The 16,723-nt window shown below is 36.7% G+C and overlaps 2 protein-coding genes across 7 annotated transcripts in view; both read right to left on the minus strand.

Annotated features, from left to right (window-relative positions):
* ICE2 (interactor of little elongation complex ELL subunit 2) overlaps positions 1 to 256 on the minus strand; it is a 66,681-nt gene extending 66,425 nt beyond the window's left edge. For all 5 annotated transcript variants that reach the window (XM_077881319.1, XM_077881321.1, XM_077881317.1 and 2 more), the window contains exon 1: positions 116 to 256. The gene's annotated coding sequence lies outside the window, so the exon portion shown is untranslated. The remainder of the gene's footprint in view (positions 1 to 115) is intronic.
* A 6,301-nt stretch (positions 257 to 6,557) lies between these two features.
* The window catches only part of RORA (RAR related orphan receptor A), a 711,502-nt gene continuing 701,336 nt past the window's right edge, over positions 6,558 to 16,723 (minus strand). For both annotated transcript variants that reach the window (XM_077881327.1, XM_077881328.1), the window contains one exon: positions 6,558 to 16,012. In XM_077881327.1, coding sequence (XP_077737453.1) covers positions 15,848 to 16,012 — 165 coding nt within the window. In that variant the 3' untranslated portion in view covers positions 6,558 to 15,847. The remainder of the gene's footprint in view (positions 16,013 to 16,723) is intronic.

A 16,723-nucleotide genomic window follows, 5' to 3' on the forward strand; every position in this document is an offset into this window, starting at 1 on the left:
TGGCCCGGCCGCGGGGGCCGCCATGTTCCCTCCTCCCGCCCGTCACGAGCGTGCCCGCCTGCGAGGAAGCGCCCTCCCTTCCGCGTCTGGGCTGCAGAGCAGCCTTTCCGCCCACCTCGTGGTCCGCGGCGGCTCTGGCCTGGGCCGCGGCCCCCGCTCCACACATGCTCCACCCCACTCCTCACTCTGTCGCGCGCGTCCGCGGATGGCCGTATTTAAAGGACGTGGCCGCGCCGCCTCGGCCCTGCGTAATGACGTCACGGGCGACGCCGCGGGCGGGGCCGGTGCTCCCGTCCCTCGGATGCTCCCGGGTGCTCTGCCTGGAAAGCGCGAGGGCCGCCTTGCCGGGACTTGCCCCGCGGAAGGGACTCGAGGCTTGTGTCGTCCTAGAAAGTCCCCGACCTCGAGGGAATAGTGATGGGTCAAAAGAGGGACGCGCGACAAGTACAGTCTAAGACCCCAGCAGAGCTGGTTATGACCTGGGGCAAAATATCTTTAGTTTTCCTAATCTTGTTATCTCATCTGTGAAATGGAGTTATCACCGGCACTTACTTAGGGGTTGTTTTGTTTTGTTTTGTTTTTACTTAGGGTTTTTGAAAGGATTAAATGAGGTAATGGATAAAGCTGAGCTCAGCACGCCACCTGGCACGTACTAGCACCTCCACTCCATCCCCACTCCATTTCCGGATGTCACTTTCTACCTGCAGCGACCCTGGTGGGCCCCGCTAATCTTATTTTCATTCATTAAAGGAAGATTTATTGAGCGCCTACGATGTGTGTTTGGTGCTGGGGACACAGAGGACTAAGACCGGAATACCCGTTTTCCCAAGAGCTTTTGATCACTGGGACTCTCATTCACATTAAATAATGATAAAACAACAAAGTAGGAAGCTACTGGAGAGAGATTGTGCAAATTCAGAGAGGACAGAAATCACTAGTGAGAGGGACGGAAAACAGCTATTGAATCCTTGCATGTCAGTTACTACATTGGGCGTTTGACATGTCAGCTCATTTGAAGAATCTGAAATACGTGGCTGATGGGAAAGGGCATTCTAGAAAGGGATCAGCACAAGGAAGTGCACAAACCTATTGCATGAACAGAGTCCAGTTTGTATGCTAGCAGGAAGGCATGTTCTAAATTTTGACGTCATTTATGATATTGTTTAAAACTATGTTTACACAGAAATTATACTTCTATTAAAAGTCCCCCTTGAATACAGGGACCCTTAGGTAATTTATTTTGCTGAGGATGCAAGGACTATAAAGAGTAGTAGAGGAAGAGTCTGAAAAACACATTGGGACTAAGCCACAGAAGAACATATAAGCTAGACTAAGGATTCTTTGACTTTATTGTGTAAGAAATGAAATGTTGGTCTAGGGACTGGGGGTTGCTTATCAGCAGAGGAATGCTAGAGGAGACAGTGCTTGTGAATACTTGCAGATCAGCTGGAGCAAGGAGTGGCACTGTGCAGGTAGCATTTATTTGGAAAGTGATATTCACAGCCTGTGCTAGGACAGAGACGGATATCAAGGCAGTGTAGAATATTAGGGGGTACTATCTCATAAAGCATGCAGAGAGAATTGGGACTCCTATCTTACTCTTTAGCAGCTGCTTAAAAAAGGGCACAAGAATTGTTCAAGCACATATGCTGCTGGGATTGGCCCATAGTGGTGCGGGGTGGTAACATCACCAGTCATGGCCTGTGTTGAGATTACAGATTATTATCAAAAGCATGCTCTGGTTTGGTGTTTTTGATTTCCGGTGGTTACAAGATAGCACATAGAATCAGAATTTTTAGAGCCGGAAGGAACTTTGGAGATTATCTCATCCAACCTCTTATTTTCCTCATAAAGAAACTGGGGCCTAGGTTGTCAAGTGACTTTTCTAACATTAAATGATCAGTGACAAAGTGGCTACTAAAAATCAGGTCTTAACAACTTTCGCCATTACAATACATTAAATATATGTATTCTTTCTTCTTTATGCTCTACTTGTAAACCAGAAGCACTTTAGTGAAAAGAACATGGGTTTTTGGAGTCTAGCTGATATGGGTTTCATCTCAGTTTTCCTGCTTACTGGCAGTGTAATCCTACAGATGCTGCATCTCCTCTTTGAGCCTTGGTTTCCTTATTTGGGTAATAAAGACAGTAATATCTCACAGGGTTGTTGTAAGGATTAGAAGTAACATATAAAAAGTACATCGCAAAGAGTTCAACATAAAATAACCATTAGTACATACTTTTTCTGCCCTTCCCAAACCACAAAAACCCATAGTGGAGGTAGCATTGTAAACAAATGAATATAATACAAATAAGAAATGGTACATACACACACACACACACCACATATTGATTCTATGGGAACATGATGAGGAAGGAACTTATTCTGACTGAGACAGCTTAGAGACCACTTCAGAGAAGTTTAATTTATATTGCATCTTGAAAGATGAGTAGGAGTTCCCTGGGTAGAAAAGGGGCTATGGGTTTTCAGGTGTGGAGAAAGTGCAGAAATTTGAAACAGCACTGCATGTTCTGGGGAAGGAGAAAAGCTACTGCATTGTTGTGGGCTGGGGTTGGGGGGGTGGGGGTGGGGAATGAAGGCCATTGGACTGGAAAGGGAGAAGGAACCAGAGATGGTCTTCATGTTATATTAGAGAATTTGGACATTGGACTTAATTCTCTGGGTGATGGGGAAACCAGTGTGTATGTGTGTCTCTGTGTCTGTACATCTAAAATAGCTTTATTGAGGTATAATCTATGTGTCATAAAATTCACCCATTTTATTTGTATCATTCACTGATTTTTAGTAAATGTATGGAGTTTTGCAGCCCACAGTCAACCCTGGCAAGTTTTAAAACATGCCATTACTCTGAAAAATCCTTTGTGCTTCTTTGCAATTAATCTTTCTTCCTACCCTCTAGCCCCAGGCAAACACAAATCTGCTTTCCATCTCTATAGATTTGCCTTTTTTTGGATGTTTCATATAAATAAAATCATGCAATATGGATTTTTCTCTTGGAAGAATATTTTTTAAGACAATCCATGTTGCAGTAGGTATTAATAGTTTTGTTGCTGAATTGTAGTGAATTTATTGGTATGCCCCATTTTGTTTGTGCATGCAACAGTTAACAGACATTAGATGGTTACCACCTTTCTGGCTATTATGAGTCATGTTGTTATGAGCGTTTGTATACCAATCACTGTGTGAACTTTGTATTTTCATTTCTTTTGGGCAGATACCAAGGAGTGGAATTGCTGGACTGTACGTAAATTTAACTTTTTAAGAGCCTACCAAGCTGTTTTCCAAAGTGATTGTATCATTTTATTCTGTGGATTTTTATGCAGAGGAAATATTTGGTTTTCCATTCTTGCTAAACTGAAAACCAAACTCAGACATTGAATGAGAAGTCAATATCATTTTAAAAGAATTTGTAACAGTAGACTTTTTTTGAGTTTATAAAATGTTTCATTGGACTAAATTTCAAAAAGAATTTCTTAAAATGGCAACCACTTGGCTAAGTGAAGTTATTGCAGTTGCTTCTAGATGTGTATTTCTTCTTGTGGACCAAGTCAAGACAGAGGCATATGCATGATCATCTATTTTTTTTATTAGTAACAAGTCATTTTCCTATCATTCAGCTAATGAGCTTCTTCTGCTTGATTTGGGATGAACTTAGCCTTGGAGAGTTTATTGTGTGGTAACAACTTCACTCAGGGAATTACTTCATGAACTTAACAATCATCCATAATATTCTTTCAAAATGAGAATTCATAAATAGTTCTCTAGGAAAGAGTTTTTTTTTTTTAATTTTTTTTTTAATTTTTATTTATTTATGATAGTCACAGAGAGAGAGAGAGAGAGAGAGGCAGAGACACAGGCAGAGGAAGAAGCAGGCTCCATGCACCGGGAGCCCGATGTGGGATTCGATCCCGGGTCTCCAGGATCGCGCCCTGGGCCAAAGGCAGGCGCCAAACCGCTGCGCCACCCAGGGATCCCCCTAGGAAAGAGTTTTTGATCTAGGAATTGATTCAGAGCTATTGGGGGAAATACTGTTGCCAGTAGTAATTTGTTCAAACCTGACTTTTCAGCAATAAATGTATTTCAAGGGGGGAGGGAATTATCATTAGTCCTGAAAACCAGCATAATGCTCAGGCCTAGGATATCCTGTTTCAGAGGAGAATGGCTAACATGGTCAAAATTTTCCACTCAGAAGATAATATGTTTTGAAGTATAGTTTGTACTGTTCTATATTAACATGGTCCCTGCACTAAAAACAACAAAACAAACCAGAACTAACTGTTCATCTGAATGCTGGTCTTTTATAGGGAGCCTCTAACTCTCCCATGGAGAGAGGCTGATGACAGAAGAGATAATTTCAAGTAAGATAATTAAGCAGTTATTTATATTTATCTTTAGAATACAGTATGTATTTATTGGCGGGATAAAGAAAGAATGGTAGAAAAGGTGGATGTGCGATTTGCTAGGAGGTTACTATCATAATTTGGGGTGAGGCTAATCTTAAGATTAATTTTTGTTCTCTAAGCACAGAACAATCAAGAAGTTGAAGCAACTTCTCCCCTGCAGAGAGGAAGTGATCCTGGAATTAAATATATTGTTTGAGAAGCCTATCAAGTGGATAAGCAATAAACGGATTGTTGAGACATGACTGTATTTTACTGGAGTCAATAGTCCCCCTCCTGAGGAGAAAAAAAATCCAGAGGCAGAGTCAATCTGTTAAGACTAGTTTATCTCTTTCCAACATCAGAGATAAATGACATTAGAAAATTAAAAAAGGATTTTTCTCCACCTCACAAGTAGTGGTACAGTGAAATTACAGTGTGCCTGTTAATTTTGCAGTAGGCTTCTGCCAATAGGAGAGTCTAGGCTTGCCATAAGAAACATTGAGTACCCAACAATGAGATTCTTCTGGGATCCAGGAGTGTTCTCTTGACAAAAATTCCCTGCTTCCTCCCATGTTCCTGAAATTTCTTAGGCAAGACTGTATTTATTCTTCTTGTTTCTGGTGACTTATAGAATATTAACAATCTCTTTTAGACCATGGCTTTGAATATTACTGGGCCCCATCTCCAGTTTCTTGTTCAAAAGGGGAAAAGAAGGTGCTGAGCTACATCTCAGCCCATCGGCAGTTAACCCCTTAGTAGTAACAGTACCAACCAAGATACACTGTGGTCAGATCTTACTATCATTGTTTTTGCTTTTTCTCCAAGAGTTTATTAATCTGACATTTGTTTTTGTTATTAATCTGACATTTCTTTCTAAATCTCCCATGAGATCATTATATACAGAATGGTAAGAAATCCCTCTTACACTCTCGTTCTGGTATCTCTTTGAAGCTGGGCAAGCTAATCCATGGCGAGGTGAGTGTAAACCATTGTTTTTATCAGAAAGAGTTTAGGCATGGGTTTGGCCAAAGGCCTGGAGGTGACAGATTTCATTACATGAATTCCATTTTTTCCATTAATTCTTAATTTCCTGAGATACTGGAAGGTGGTGAATATAATTATATAGAATTTGACAGTCTACAAATATTTCACATGCATAATCTCATTCTTCCTCTTCTCAGAAGCAGTTGGAAATAAAAGCAGGATTAAGGACTGTCACATGAAAAACTTTGGGGATCAGTTCAAACATTTATTGTACTGAGTGCAAGAGACACTTAGGTATCGTAGTATGTGCGTGTGAAGGAAAATGCCAACTCAGTTGCATTTATTCTGACCTCAGCATATTTTATAATTTGGATGTCCTTGACGTTACTTTCAAAATACTTTTTAAAATCTTTTTATTACTTTCAAAATAATTTATGATGAGATGTTTTGCATAATCAAAATAATGTGATACTTAGCTGATATTAAATTTATTAGTTTACTCCTATATAATCTACTCAAGAGGTGGTTGGGCTGAGGTAGGGCAAAGACATCTCAGAAAGTCAGATTTTTTTAAACATCTTTGGCATCATTTCTGACACTCCATTTTAATGATTTCTAAAGCAAAGATGACAAAGTATGGTGTGCATTCAGGATTTCTCCCCTCCTGCACATCAGGGCAGATACCACTAATCAGTCATGGCATTCTTCTTTGAGACAGCCAGCAGCCTGAGAATCCTCAACTGTATTTCTAGCGGCTATGACCAATCAATAGATATTATCTCACAAGTTAAAACTTCTTTCTTTAGCTTCTCAGATCCAAAGGGTATCTTGAGCCTTCTATATACTTTTCCCTCAGCAAATGGAAATGAATTATTTTTTTAAAAGTACTGTACTACAGACCAGTACTTCCCAAACTTTAGTATGCAAACCAATCACTTGAAGATCTTGTAAAAATTCAGATTCTAATATAGTAGGTCTGGGAAGGTGCCCAGAATTCTGCATTTCTAATAAGGTCAAGGTTGCAGGTGATGTCAGGGCTACTGACCCGTGGACCACACTTTGAGTAGCAAGGTTCTACTAGCCCATTTTTTGGAGACAAAATGTGAGCTAGAAAACTATGTACAAGGAAACTCAAAACCCAAGAAAAAAGAATAAAAACAAGGCAAGTGTTCCATTAGAAGCTGAAGTTTTATTATAGGATAACAGTACATAAAGCACATCTAAAATTGATGTGTTCAATGCACTTTTAATAAAGGTAATGTAATATTAAAGGTACAGTTTCTAAGTACAATATAACAACATTCATATTAGAATGAAAATTGGAGTATTTAAAAGACAACATTAAATCTCTCTTTTTTTTACAGCTTGTATTTACAAAATGAATCAAAATATTTTTTTTTAAATTGAGGACTCAATAAAATAACAAACAGCTGGAAATAAGCAGACTACTGTAAGAGTGAATTGAAAAGAAAACCCAATGTAAGTGAAAAGTTGGATGATCCTCTAATAAAGATCATTAGCAAAGTTTTAGTACAATACTATTTTTAGGATTTCCATAAATGGCTTGCATTTTTAGTGTGGCAGAAAAGGAGTTTTTACATACTGTACACAAAACAGACAGCATATATTTATAGGTACAGTATTACTGTTTCCAAACTTGCATGTATATTTACAGAAGGCTGAGTTTGTTACTCACAGAGTTTTGTGAAATTTGTGTGCTTAATCTTCAAGACCTACACACAATTAGAATCAGCATTTCATGTGGTCGTTTTAAATGTGGCTTTAATACTTGGTTGTAGAAGAAAGTGTTAACCATAAGGCTTGACGTACTTTATAAATTTACCCCCAAAAAAATCCCAAGAAAAAATTTTAATTTGGGCACACTTGTCATTTAACAATTATCAAATGCTGACATGTGCTGGCCATTGTGTAGACACAAAGAGATACAATCTCTACTTTCAGGAAGTTTAGGATACTAAGTGGTGCTTAAAAAACAAAAACAAAAACAAAACAGGTTTCAATCTCTAAGTGAAGCAATAAGGAATGACATGATTTGTATTAAAGAGATTTCTCCCTAAACTGTAGCCAATTCTCTTTAAAAGGTTAACTATTAGCATTCGCTCTCATTAACCACATGATTGCATTTATAATTAAGGTAACAGCAACTCTTCCATAAAAATGGAAAATGTCTAGAATTGTGGGTAAATATGCAGTGCATGGAAGCCAATAACCATGGCTTGAGAATTTATCACCTTCAATTACAAAAAGTGCAGTAAACAGAAACATTTGCTCTATATTTATAAATTGCTCAAAAATCTTTGCTAAAGATCTTACAAATTCAGTAATATTACAGAACAATTCTAATCAATATTTAATAAGGTTAACTACATCCTTAGTTAGATATTTGATATACTTTTGATTTTTAACAATGCCAATAGGTCTTGGGAGAATAGGTGAAAGAGTTTAACTAAGCTCATTGTTAGATGACTTGTAAAATGAAGGTCTTTCACTCACAGTTCATGGAACTGGTTGAGGTCAGATTAAAACAGAACATCCCTTGTCAAATTTGCTCTATGGCCCGTGCTCTGCCATGATACTGGATATCTCCAAGCTTCTCATGGCTCAGGTAGGAGGGGAAACACTTATTCTGCCATCAAGCCACCAAGGATATTTTATATAATGCCTAAATAGGAGCTAAGTACACAACTCAGTCAGGTGCCAATAACATGATTCCTTAGTAAGAAAAAAAAAAGTATTACTCCATTAAACTAGAGTGTTTTTTTAGGATCTTGAAGGCCTGGAAAATTATTTTTTCAGCTCAGGAGATATGGTATAAAGCCAAGTAGCAAACATAAAGTAAATGCTAAGAAGTTTTCATATATCCATATTTATAAACAAATTCACCCTATAGATGTCAAATATCCATACTAAGGAAGTAATTTTATCCTAATTAAATACACTCTAGAATAATTTATATAATGATATTATGTATTTAAAGAGAAAAGCGTGTCCCAAATCCAGCACTCTGATACAGCTGCCAGTTGGGAACAGGTAGATATATATATATATGTATATATATACAAATATATAGTTATACTCAGTGAAATTAACAAGACCCAAAGGTGGTATTGTCTAGGAATAAAAGGGATTTTTTTGTTGTTGTTCACAAAAGTAACTTATCTAGCACCACACATCAGAAAAACACAAAAATAGCACACTCTAGTTCTAAACAGCTATGTCTAAAATAGATTATATAGTAAAACCAGTATTATACAGCATATTGTGGATTTGATAAACAGATAAATATTTGCACTGAGTAGGCTGTTTATAATATAACATTTTCTTATCTATACAGAATGAAAGCCAAAAAGTTAACTGTATAGAGATGTGCAGAACAACATTAAATATTATGACTTAAAAGCAGGGACCAAGGTAAATTTGAAAGAAGAGTAAGAGAGAAAATGTTTACAGGCCATTACAAGTTCTTAAGTTAATAGTAAATAAGGAATCAATTGCTCAAGTTGAAGAAAGCAGTAAACAAGAGATTGCATTTACATGCAGATGTCTAAAATTTGTATTTTTTTAAGTCTATGCACAAAAGTCATTTGTTTTATTGCTTGACATTCAGTTATGGCTAGATTATTTAACCTATTTTTTTTTTTTGTACTTTGGAAACAAGAATATTGTTAAAGGTGCCATAAAAATGGACAACATTGAAAACGGTTTGCAAATAAACCACCTAACACTGCAGTTCTTTATACATATTAAAAGCCTTGTCTGGGGTTTGTCATATGTTAAATATATTTAAACTGGGAAAATATGTTGTAGCTTGAAGCCTCCCATTGGCCCAAACATCCAATACAAAAACACATCTCCACAAAAGGAGCAAGCAGACAGAACAGGTACATTTAAAGAAGCAGCCAGCTAATGTCCTAATGTTTAAAAATTTACCACTGTTTTATATGAGATTTCAAACCACTGTGGATATAAGAAGAGAATTTTGGATTCAGGAAGATGTGTACAGTACATACGAATTTTTTTTGTGTGAAATCATATTCACTATATTGCTCAAGAATTATCTGCATTTACATATGCAATCTGTTCAATAATAACCAAGTTCCGAGAAATAGTTTTCATCCACAATAAAGTCATAATGAGTGAGAAGGGAAACACACAGACACTGGAGAGAATTCAGTTGCTCTTAGAGAACAACAGCATGGAACATGAGGGCGTATGCAGTGTGTCAAAGCTCACAGCAAGCTGTCTTTCATTAGTTCTTAGAAGGAAAAAAGCCAAAGAAAATGTGGCGAACACACTACATGTAAACGGCGAACACGGATTCTGTAGGCATCTATTTAAAATATTCATAGTCGCTTTTTAACACAAGACTCCATGTTATATTGCATTGCTGAAAAAGCATTGTTTTTATTTGGATTGAATATTTTGTCATTGGTTTGTAAATAAGTAAATGACTGAATGAATGTATTTATTGCTCTAAGATCGGAGGGTCTGGTTAAACACAGAGATCCCTCCATCTATGACATCTCCTTAGTATAAAGCCAGGCTTCTGGATTATTTTAAAAATTATTCTGAGAGCCTGACAAAACTGGTCGGTCATACTTAAAGAAACAAGCAACCGCTCCGGAAGTGAAACCGATTGCTTTGGAAAGACATTTTCTTCAGCCTCCTTATGTCTTAAGAATAAACAATAATAGGAAGGCCTCTTGAATTGAATCTGGTGGAACCACTTTCCTAATACTAGTGTTTAGGGATAGAATGAAAACTCATATCGTAGACTGTTGGCAATAGGTCAAGACTTACTATTGCAATTACATTTCTGTTAATCTGATCCACAGTATAAAGTTGTTTCTATAGGGTTCTGTTGTATCATATCTTTATAAGTAAGACATGGCAATCACGTTATAGTATGTGAAAATGTTAATAACCTGTGTCTGTGTATGTATGTACATGTTGTATGTATATGTATATGTGTATGTATGTATATGTATGGTGTATATATGTATAGGTGTGTGTATGTATATATATATATGTTGAGAGAGAAGGAGAGAGGGGTTTCTGCCATTTTCCATAGTCTTCATTATCAAAAAACAAGAAGGTCAAAGTTTCTTTTTCATTTAAACGACATGGAAAGTTTCCCCAAATTATACTCCGCTATGGTTGTAAGAAATTATGGAAAGCTCCTTCTGAATGTGTATTCCAGGTAAGGAAGAATCAAAGCCAACAATATACTGAGGTTCACTGACATTATGAAAATACATGGAAACATGAAAATGAAACTATATTGCAAAAATGTCAAATATAACCCTAAAAGCTGATTCATGGTGCTGTTATATAGGTGGGTTTTGTCTGTCTTTAAACATTAGCTCTTGTATTAATTCAACAGATGAAAACTATAAAAGTAGAAGTAAAAGAGCTGTGAAACATAAAGGGATTTGGGGGTTTGCTTTTAGAGGAGAACACAATGAAAATAACAGTTATTTGTTGGCATTTGAAAAAAATGTGTTGAAATTTTCACCTCTTTCACTGCACTGATAGGCAGAGCTCTCATCTCATTATAGTCTTAGACAATTTTTTGCATACTATGTAGAATTTGAAAGTTTCTAATATATAATGCTATGAATTTATCATGAATATTTTAATTATCAGAGGAAGTCAATGGAGTATGTAGGATTGCACATGAAGTGATGCTCTCTGTCAGTACACTGCCTATTAATTTACCTTGTGAACATACTGGCATAACTTTATACTGCTTTGGAAGCTATTCAACACTTTTAACCACACAAGACTGAAGAACACATATATTTTGAACTCAACAAAATGAGACAATAGTGAAGAGTTTACACACACACACAGAGTTCTACACAGTTCACTTGTGCCTTGAGGGATAGTATTATTATCACTATTATTAATAATAAAAAACACAATTTGTCCCAGTAATACTGGCCACCCTGTTTGAAGAGTTTTAGAAGATCCCTGAGCACATTGTTTCTGACTCTTAACCCCGACTCCAAAGTGATAGGGCTTCTATTGTTGATATCAAGATGGATTGTCATTCACAGTAAGTCAATCATAAGGTGCTTATTTACCCTTTTTTTTTTTTCACCAATCAGCACAAAGAACTGTCAGAAAATAACTTTTTATTATTATTATTATCTTAAAATAATAGCACTGGAAGGACACATGATTTAAACAATCAATGTTTGAAAACAGTGGCTTTAGGATTATTATCTGGCTGCCCCTCAACAATAACAAGTGATTCAATCGACATTCCTTAGCCAAAAACAAAAGGCAAAAAAACCAAAAACAAAAACAAAAACCAAAAAACCAAAACTGTACAAATATGTATTTTTTCCCTGAGGGATCAAGGTACACCCGCAAGTGCTCTATGTACATATTGCACTAGAGAGGAATGAAGAACATGTGCAAAAAAGCAACAATGAGAGAAGCTTACATCCTACTTAAACCTTTTCATTAAAGATTCTACTACGTTGTTTTGCATTTTGGAATGTCGGAACACAAACAGCTATTCCTTAGTCTAAAACTAAAAACACATATTTCTACTATGGCACATTCAATGAAATAAAAAGTTTTCCAAAGACAGATAGACAAATTCCATCAAGAAAATAATACAAAGTTTGTTTGTTTGTATTTTTTTTTTTAGAAAATTACATTACTTTCTTTCTTTGTTTCACATTACAAAATCTTTTTTTTTCTTTACACAAATCACATTTTATTGCAGGAATATTTCAAGTGCCATCAAATATTTATAGAAGGGTTAAAAAAATAGAAGTCTCTCTAAAGTGGTCCAGACAAGGCTTTGTATAGAATAAATCTTTTTTTTTTCCCATCTTCTAGTTTTGATTTAAGTATTTTGAATACATTTTCTTTTCCATTGACACTTAGTAGCCTAGAAGCGGTCTGACACACGCACATCATACACACAAAAACCACACACACACACACACACACATACACACACACTCCCTCCTCACCTGGCCCTCAGCCCACCCCCATACGCTCACAGAGATCTGGGTATCCACACTATAAAGAACAACCAAACTTAGAAGCAGTGTCTTAAGTTATATTTTCCTTAAGTTAGGAAGGGTGAATTAGGATGCTGAAGACTTTTCAAAAAATCCATAGCTTTAACGCAAATTAGGATGCTGAACACTTAAAAAAAATCCATAGCTTTAACACAATTTGCAAACTGTCCAAAAAAGCACTTTCATCTGCACTTTTGTTTTCATTGTGAACAAGGCCAGGTTCTTCAGAATATAATACAACCATCTGACACCATTGTAACCAAAGGTATTTGGGCTTTGTACAAAAGCCTTATGTACCCTATGTGAAAAAAACTGTATAAAAGGCATTATAGCAGCCGGGATAACAATGATGTGATTCCAATCTTTGAAAGACTATTGGATATTTAAGTATAGGAAACTTTAATTATAAGAAATCTTAAGCATAATTGTTCTGTATCACCAAGTAGTTTGTGTCATTACACAAGAATTACTATAATAACAGAATAAAAATGCAAAGTTTTTCACATCCTTTTCTATACTTCATTTTTTAAACTGAATTTATTGTTTAACTTCAGATCCCAACTTTGATCCAAATAATAGTTGTTCCCTCTGTGCACCGAGCACACCTGTCCTGCTCTGTTCCTACACTGTTGATGTATTTTGCTCTTAAAGTCCTCACCTTGCTTTTCTTTCAGAAAGACCTGATAGCAGCATCATGTCAATGTATATTGGTTTATTCTAAAAGCAATGTCACCATGGTGTGACTACTACTGGGATTAAGCATCTTTTTTTTTTTTTTTTTTTCATTTGGTACATGCAAAATCCTTTCTGGGAAAAGGAATTTCTTTTAAGCTCAACATTATGCTCTCTCTCACCCTTAGAGAAGTTCAATTAGTTCTTAATCGTTTCGCAAATGGACACTGGAATTAGGTTTAGTTGCTCTTTAATGCGCTAGCACCTGAGGCTGGTCATATTCAGAAAGCTTTGGTTAAAAAGAAGTTAATATACTTTAATAAAACCATCCCCAAATTTAGTGAATCAGAATGACAAAAAACAAAAATCAGACCAAAATAAAAACACACCACCACCCTCCCACCAGGAGAAACAACAGGGAAAAAAAATGGACAAATAAATAACTAAGCTTGGTACTCTTTTCAGAGTATAAATACTATTGATCATTAAAGGAACTATGCTTATTTAAATTAAAAATTTGATTTAACCCTTCCTGCCCAAATATAAATACTATATGCTGATAGTTAACCTCTCTATATAAACACTCACATAAAGTTTAATATACTTGTAAGAAATTTAAGTAAATATTACTCTCGTCTTCTATTTATGGTTAAACCCTTTTACAATGTTTTTGAAAAAAAAATTAAGATGTTATTTAGGCTTCATACACACTTATGTGTGAATAATTCCTTCCTCTTTTCCAAGTCCCTCAGGAAACAAATCAGAAAATCAGTGGAGTTAAAGCCAGAATAGAGGGCTCTGGGAAGCCCGTGCTGTGATCCACATGACATTAGGAGCCACAGTTCCTAGGGAAGATTCAAGAGGACCCTGGTGGTAGAGACACTTTCTTTGCTATAAAGGGCTGCCTGGAAACTCCCACCTTTGCGCTATGGGAAGATGTTCCCTTTCCTGTATAAACATGGTCTTTCAGACCCAAAGTCTGAGTCCCACCCCAACTGATGAAAATCATCTTCGAAATGCCTACATTTCCAAAGGGCACTTATTTTTAAAACATGCACACTTGTGTATCAGATTGTTCATTTTCCCTTCTAATAATTCCATTGGGAATTATTAAAATAAAAAAGCCCCCCAAACATGAAATAAAACAAAAACATTCAATATTTCTCACCTGAACACAAAAGCCAAACAATCTTCTAAATATTTAATAAAATAAATTATAGTCCACAGTTTTCTAGTGAAGATAAATACAAGAGTAAATGTTTGCGGCTAGCATCAACTTCACTTTAAATGCTTAAAATATTTAATATTTAAATAAGAGAAACCAGTTCAGTGTTGCATATCTCCCCTTGTCCTTCTATCTACTGTCTGTGAAATATGGAGAGCAATATTCTAGAAATATAGCATCTAGAAGCAGCTCGTCTAGAACTAGTTCACTCTGAGATACACTCTTAGAATTCCTAGATTATACCAAGAACATAACCATTCACAATTAAATGCTTCATGTCCTCACATGGGGAGTGTGTGTTTGCTCCAGATATGATCTTTGGGTCCTTCTTATAATAAAAGCTGAATTCCCAATGAATATTTGGGTTACTGATTTGTTCTCCAAGCATAAGAATTACAAGTTGAGACGGAGTCCATATAACTACTGAATTTGTGAAATGAGCCTCCCCTCCTTCCTCCCCTTGCCTCCTTGAGGTGACATTTAAAAAACTTAGAAAAAAAAAATGTGCATGATGGTATGAGTCCATAGCACCAATCGATCATTCCACTTTGTATGAAGCATAAACACATCTATCCTTAAACTTACCCAAAGCAAAGTATAATTTAGGGAGAGTTCCGTTTCTAATTCCGAATAAAGTGTAGAAGAAAAAAAAAAAGAATCCGTATCGTGATTTCTAGATATGACCAGCCAGTCTTTTAAGAGTAATTTGTAAACAGCAGCATAAATACCTCCCGACGTACTTTCCAAGCCTTCTCAGTTAAACTTGTGTTTCTGGTGCACATGCGACGCGACAGTGAACACGCTAGCATTTAATTTAAAGAAAAAGGTGCAAAATGAAAGTGCCTTATCAATTCAACAGGAAAAGCTACACCAGTAACTACATTTTATATTAATTAAAACAATATATAAACAATATCTCTTTTAGCTATATATAGTCTTCATGCCCATTTACCCTGTAATATATTATAATGCTATTGTTGCTAGTGCTATGGACCCTTTTCATGCCATCCTGCTGACTGGCAATGATCGGTGAGAAAAAATAAAAACTTCCTTCATGAGACAAAGAGCAAGTTGTGCAAAGTCACGCCGCCACCTCCATTATGCACACCAGTCACCGATTATTGCTGGACTCTCTGTGGTTATGACCGCTTGGTGACTCTGCGGAAAGTCTGTGGGCAGTGAGCTACGAGAAAAGGAAATGCTCCGACTTTAGTACCCTCCTCCAGTTGTAAACAGAGGTCAATGATCAAGAAGTAGAGACAGAAAAAGGGTCCATTTCTGTAGGCATAATGGAAATCATATGCATGAGAAAAACAAGTTCAACTTTTATTTGTTTTCATTGTTTCCCCTCCTTTGCCTGACCCCGATCACCAAAAGATGTGCAGTGTGTTGGCGCTCCAGGTCTGTGCAGGGCCATATAAAGTGTCTCGGTTAATTTTGTTGTGGTGGTTTTTCATGTTTGTACTTCAGACATTCTAGAAGTGCTTAGGTGACACATTTACCCATCAATTTGCATTGCTGGCTCAAATTCTGAAGTGAACAACTCCTTGTATAATGGAGGAAAATGAAGTCGCACAATGTCTGGGTATATTGCTTTAAATGCCATTAGCTTTTCTGTATGTCGTCCACATAAGGCTCTTAATGTAGACACCTTGCATATTAACTGTAAGTGGAAGAAAAGACACGTTGTGAGGAGAGAACAGACACAAGCATCAAAATTCAGGGAATCTGGAAGATGTTTAGCCCGTTGTTTACAAAGGCGAAACACTGGAAGCAACTTACATGTTCTTCCAATAGGAAGATTGGTTAAAAACAAGTGTTAGGCATATCATAGAATACCAGGTATAGATTAAATACAATTTTTTGGGACAATTTTGAAGACAAATAATAGAATGACCTGAGAGGATGTTCATGAGCAGAAGTGGCAAAGTTGAGATAAGAAGCCAAGCCTCTCACCTCCTTCTCTTATTCCAACATGCTCTCTGCTCTCCCATCCCCACCCCTGCTCTCTACAGCTCTGGAGAAAAAAGACATCTGGTGCCAGAGAAGAAGACATGGAGGCAGTCATGGGCAGGCGAGGTCACTGCAACTAGAGATGATGGCATCCCCTACGTATTTTTTGCAGAACCAGTACTAGCCAACTCCAATGAAAACAAGTTTCTTTTGGAAAGACCTTTGCCTGTACAAAGCAATTTTGGGTCTGAGTATAAGGCTCAGAAGAAAGAATCATCAGAAGACCTGGGTGGAAGTCTCTGCATTGACCATTTCCCAGTTGAAGACAATACAACAGCTTGAAACGATGCTTTTTATACTCCAAAAGTACTGTGCAAATGATATATTATCTCTACCAGAATAATCCTAAGAAACATATTTG

The sequence above is a fragment of the Canis aureus genome, chromosome 32 (assembly GCF_053574225.1).
Source record: "Canis aureus isolate CA01 chromosome 32, VMU_Caureus_v.1.0, whole genome shotgun sequence".
NCBI classification, from domain to species: Eukaryota; Metazoa; Chordata; class Mammalia; order Carnivora; family Canidae; genus Canis; species Canis aureus.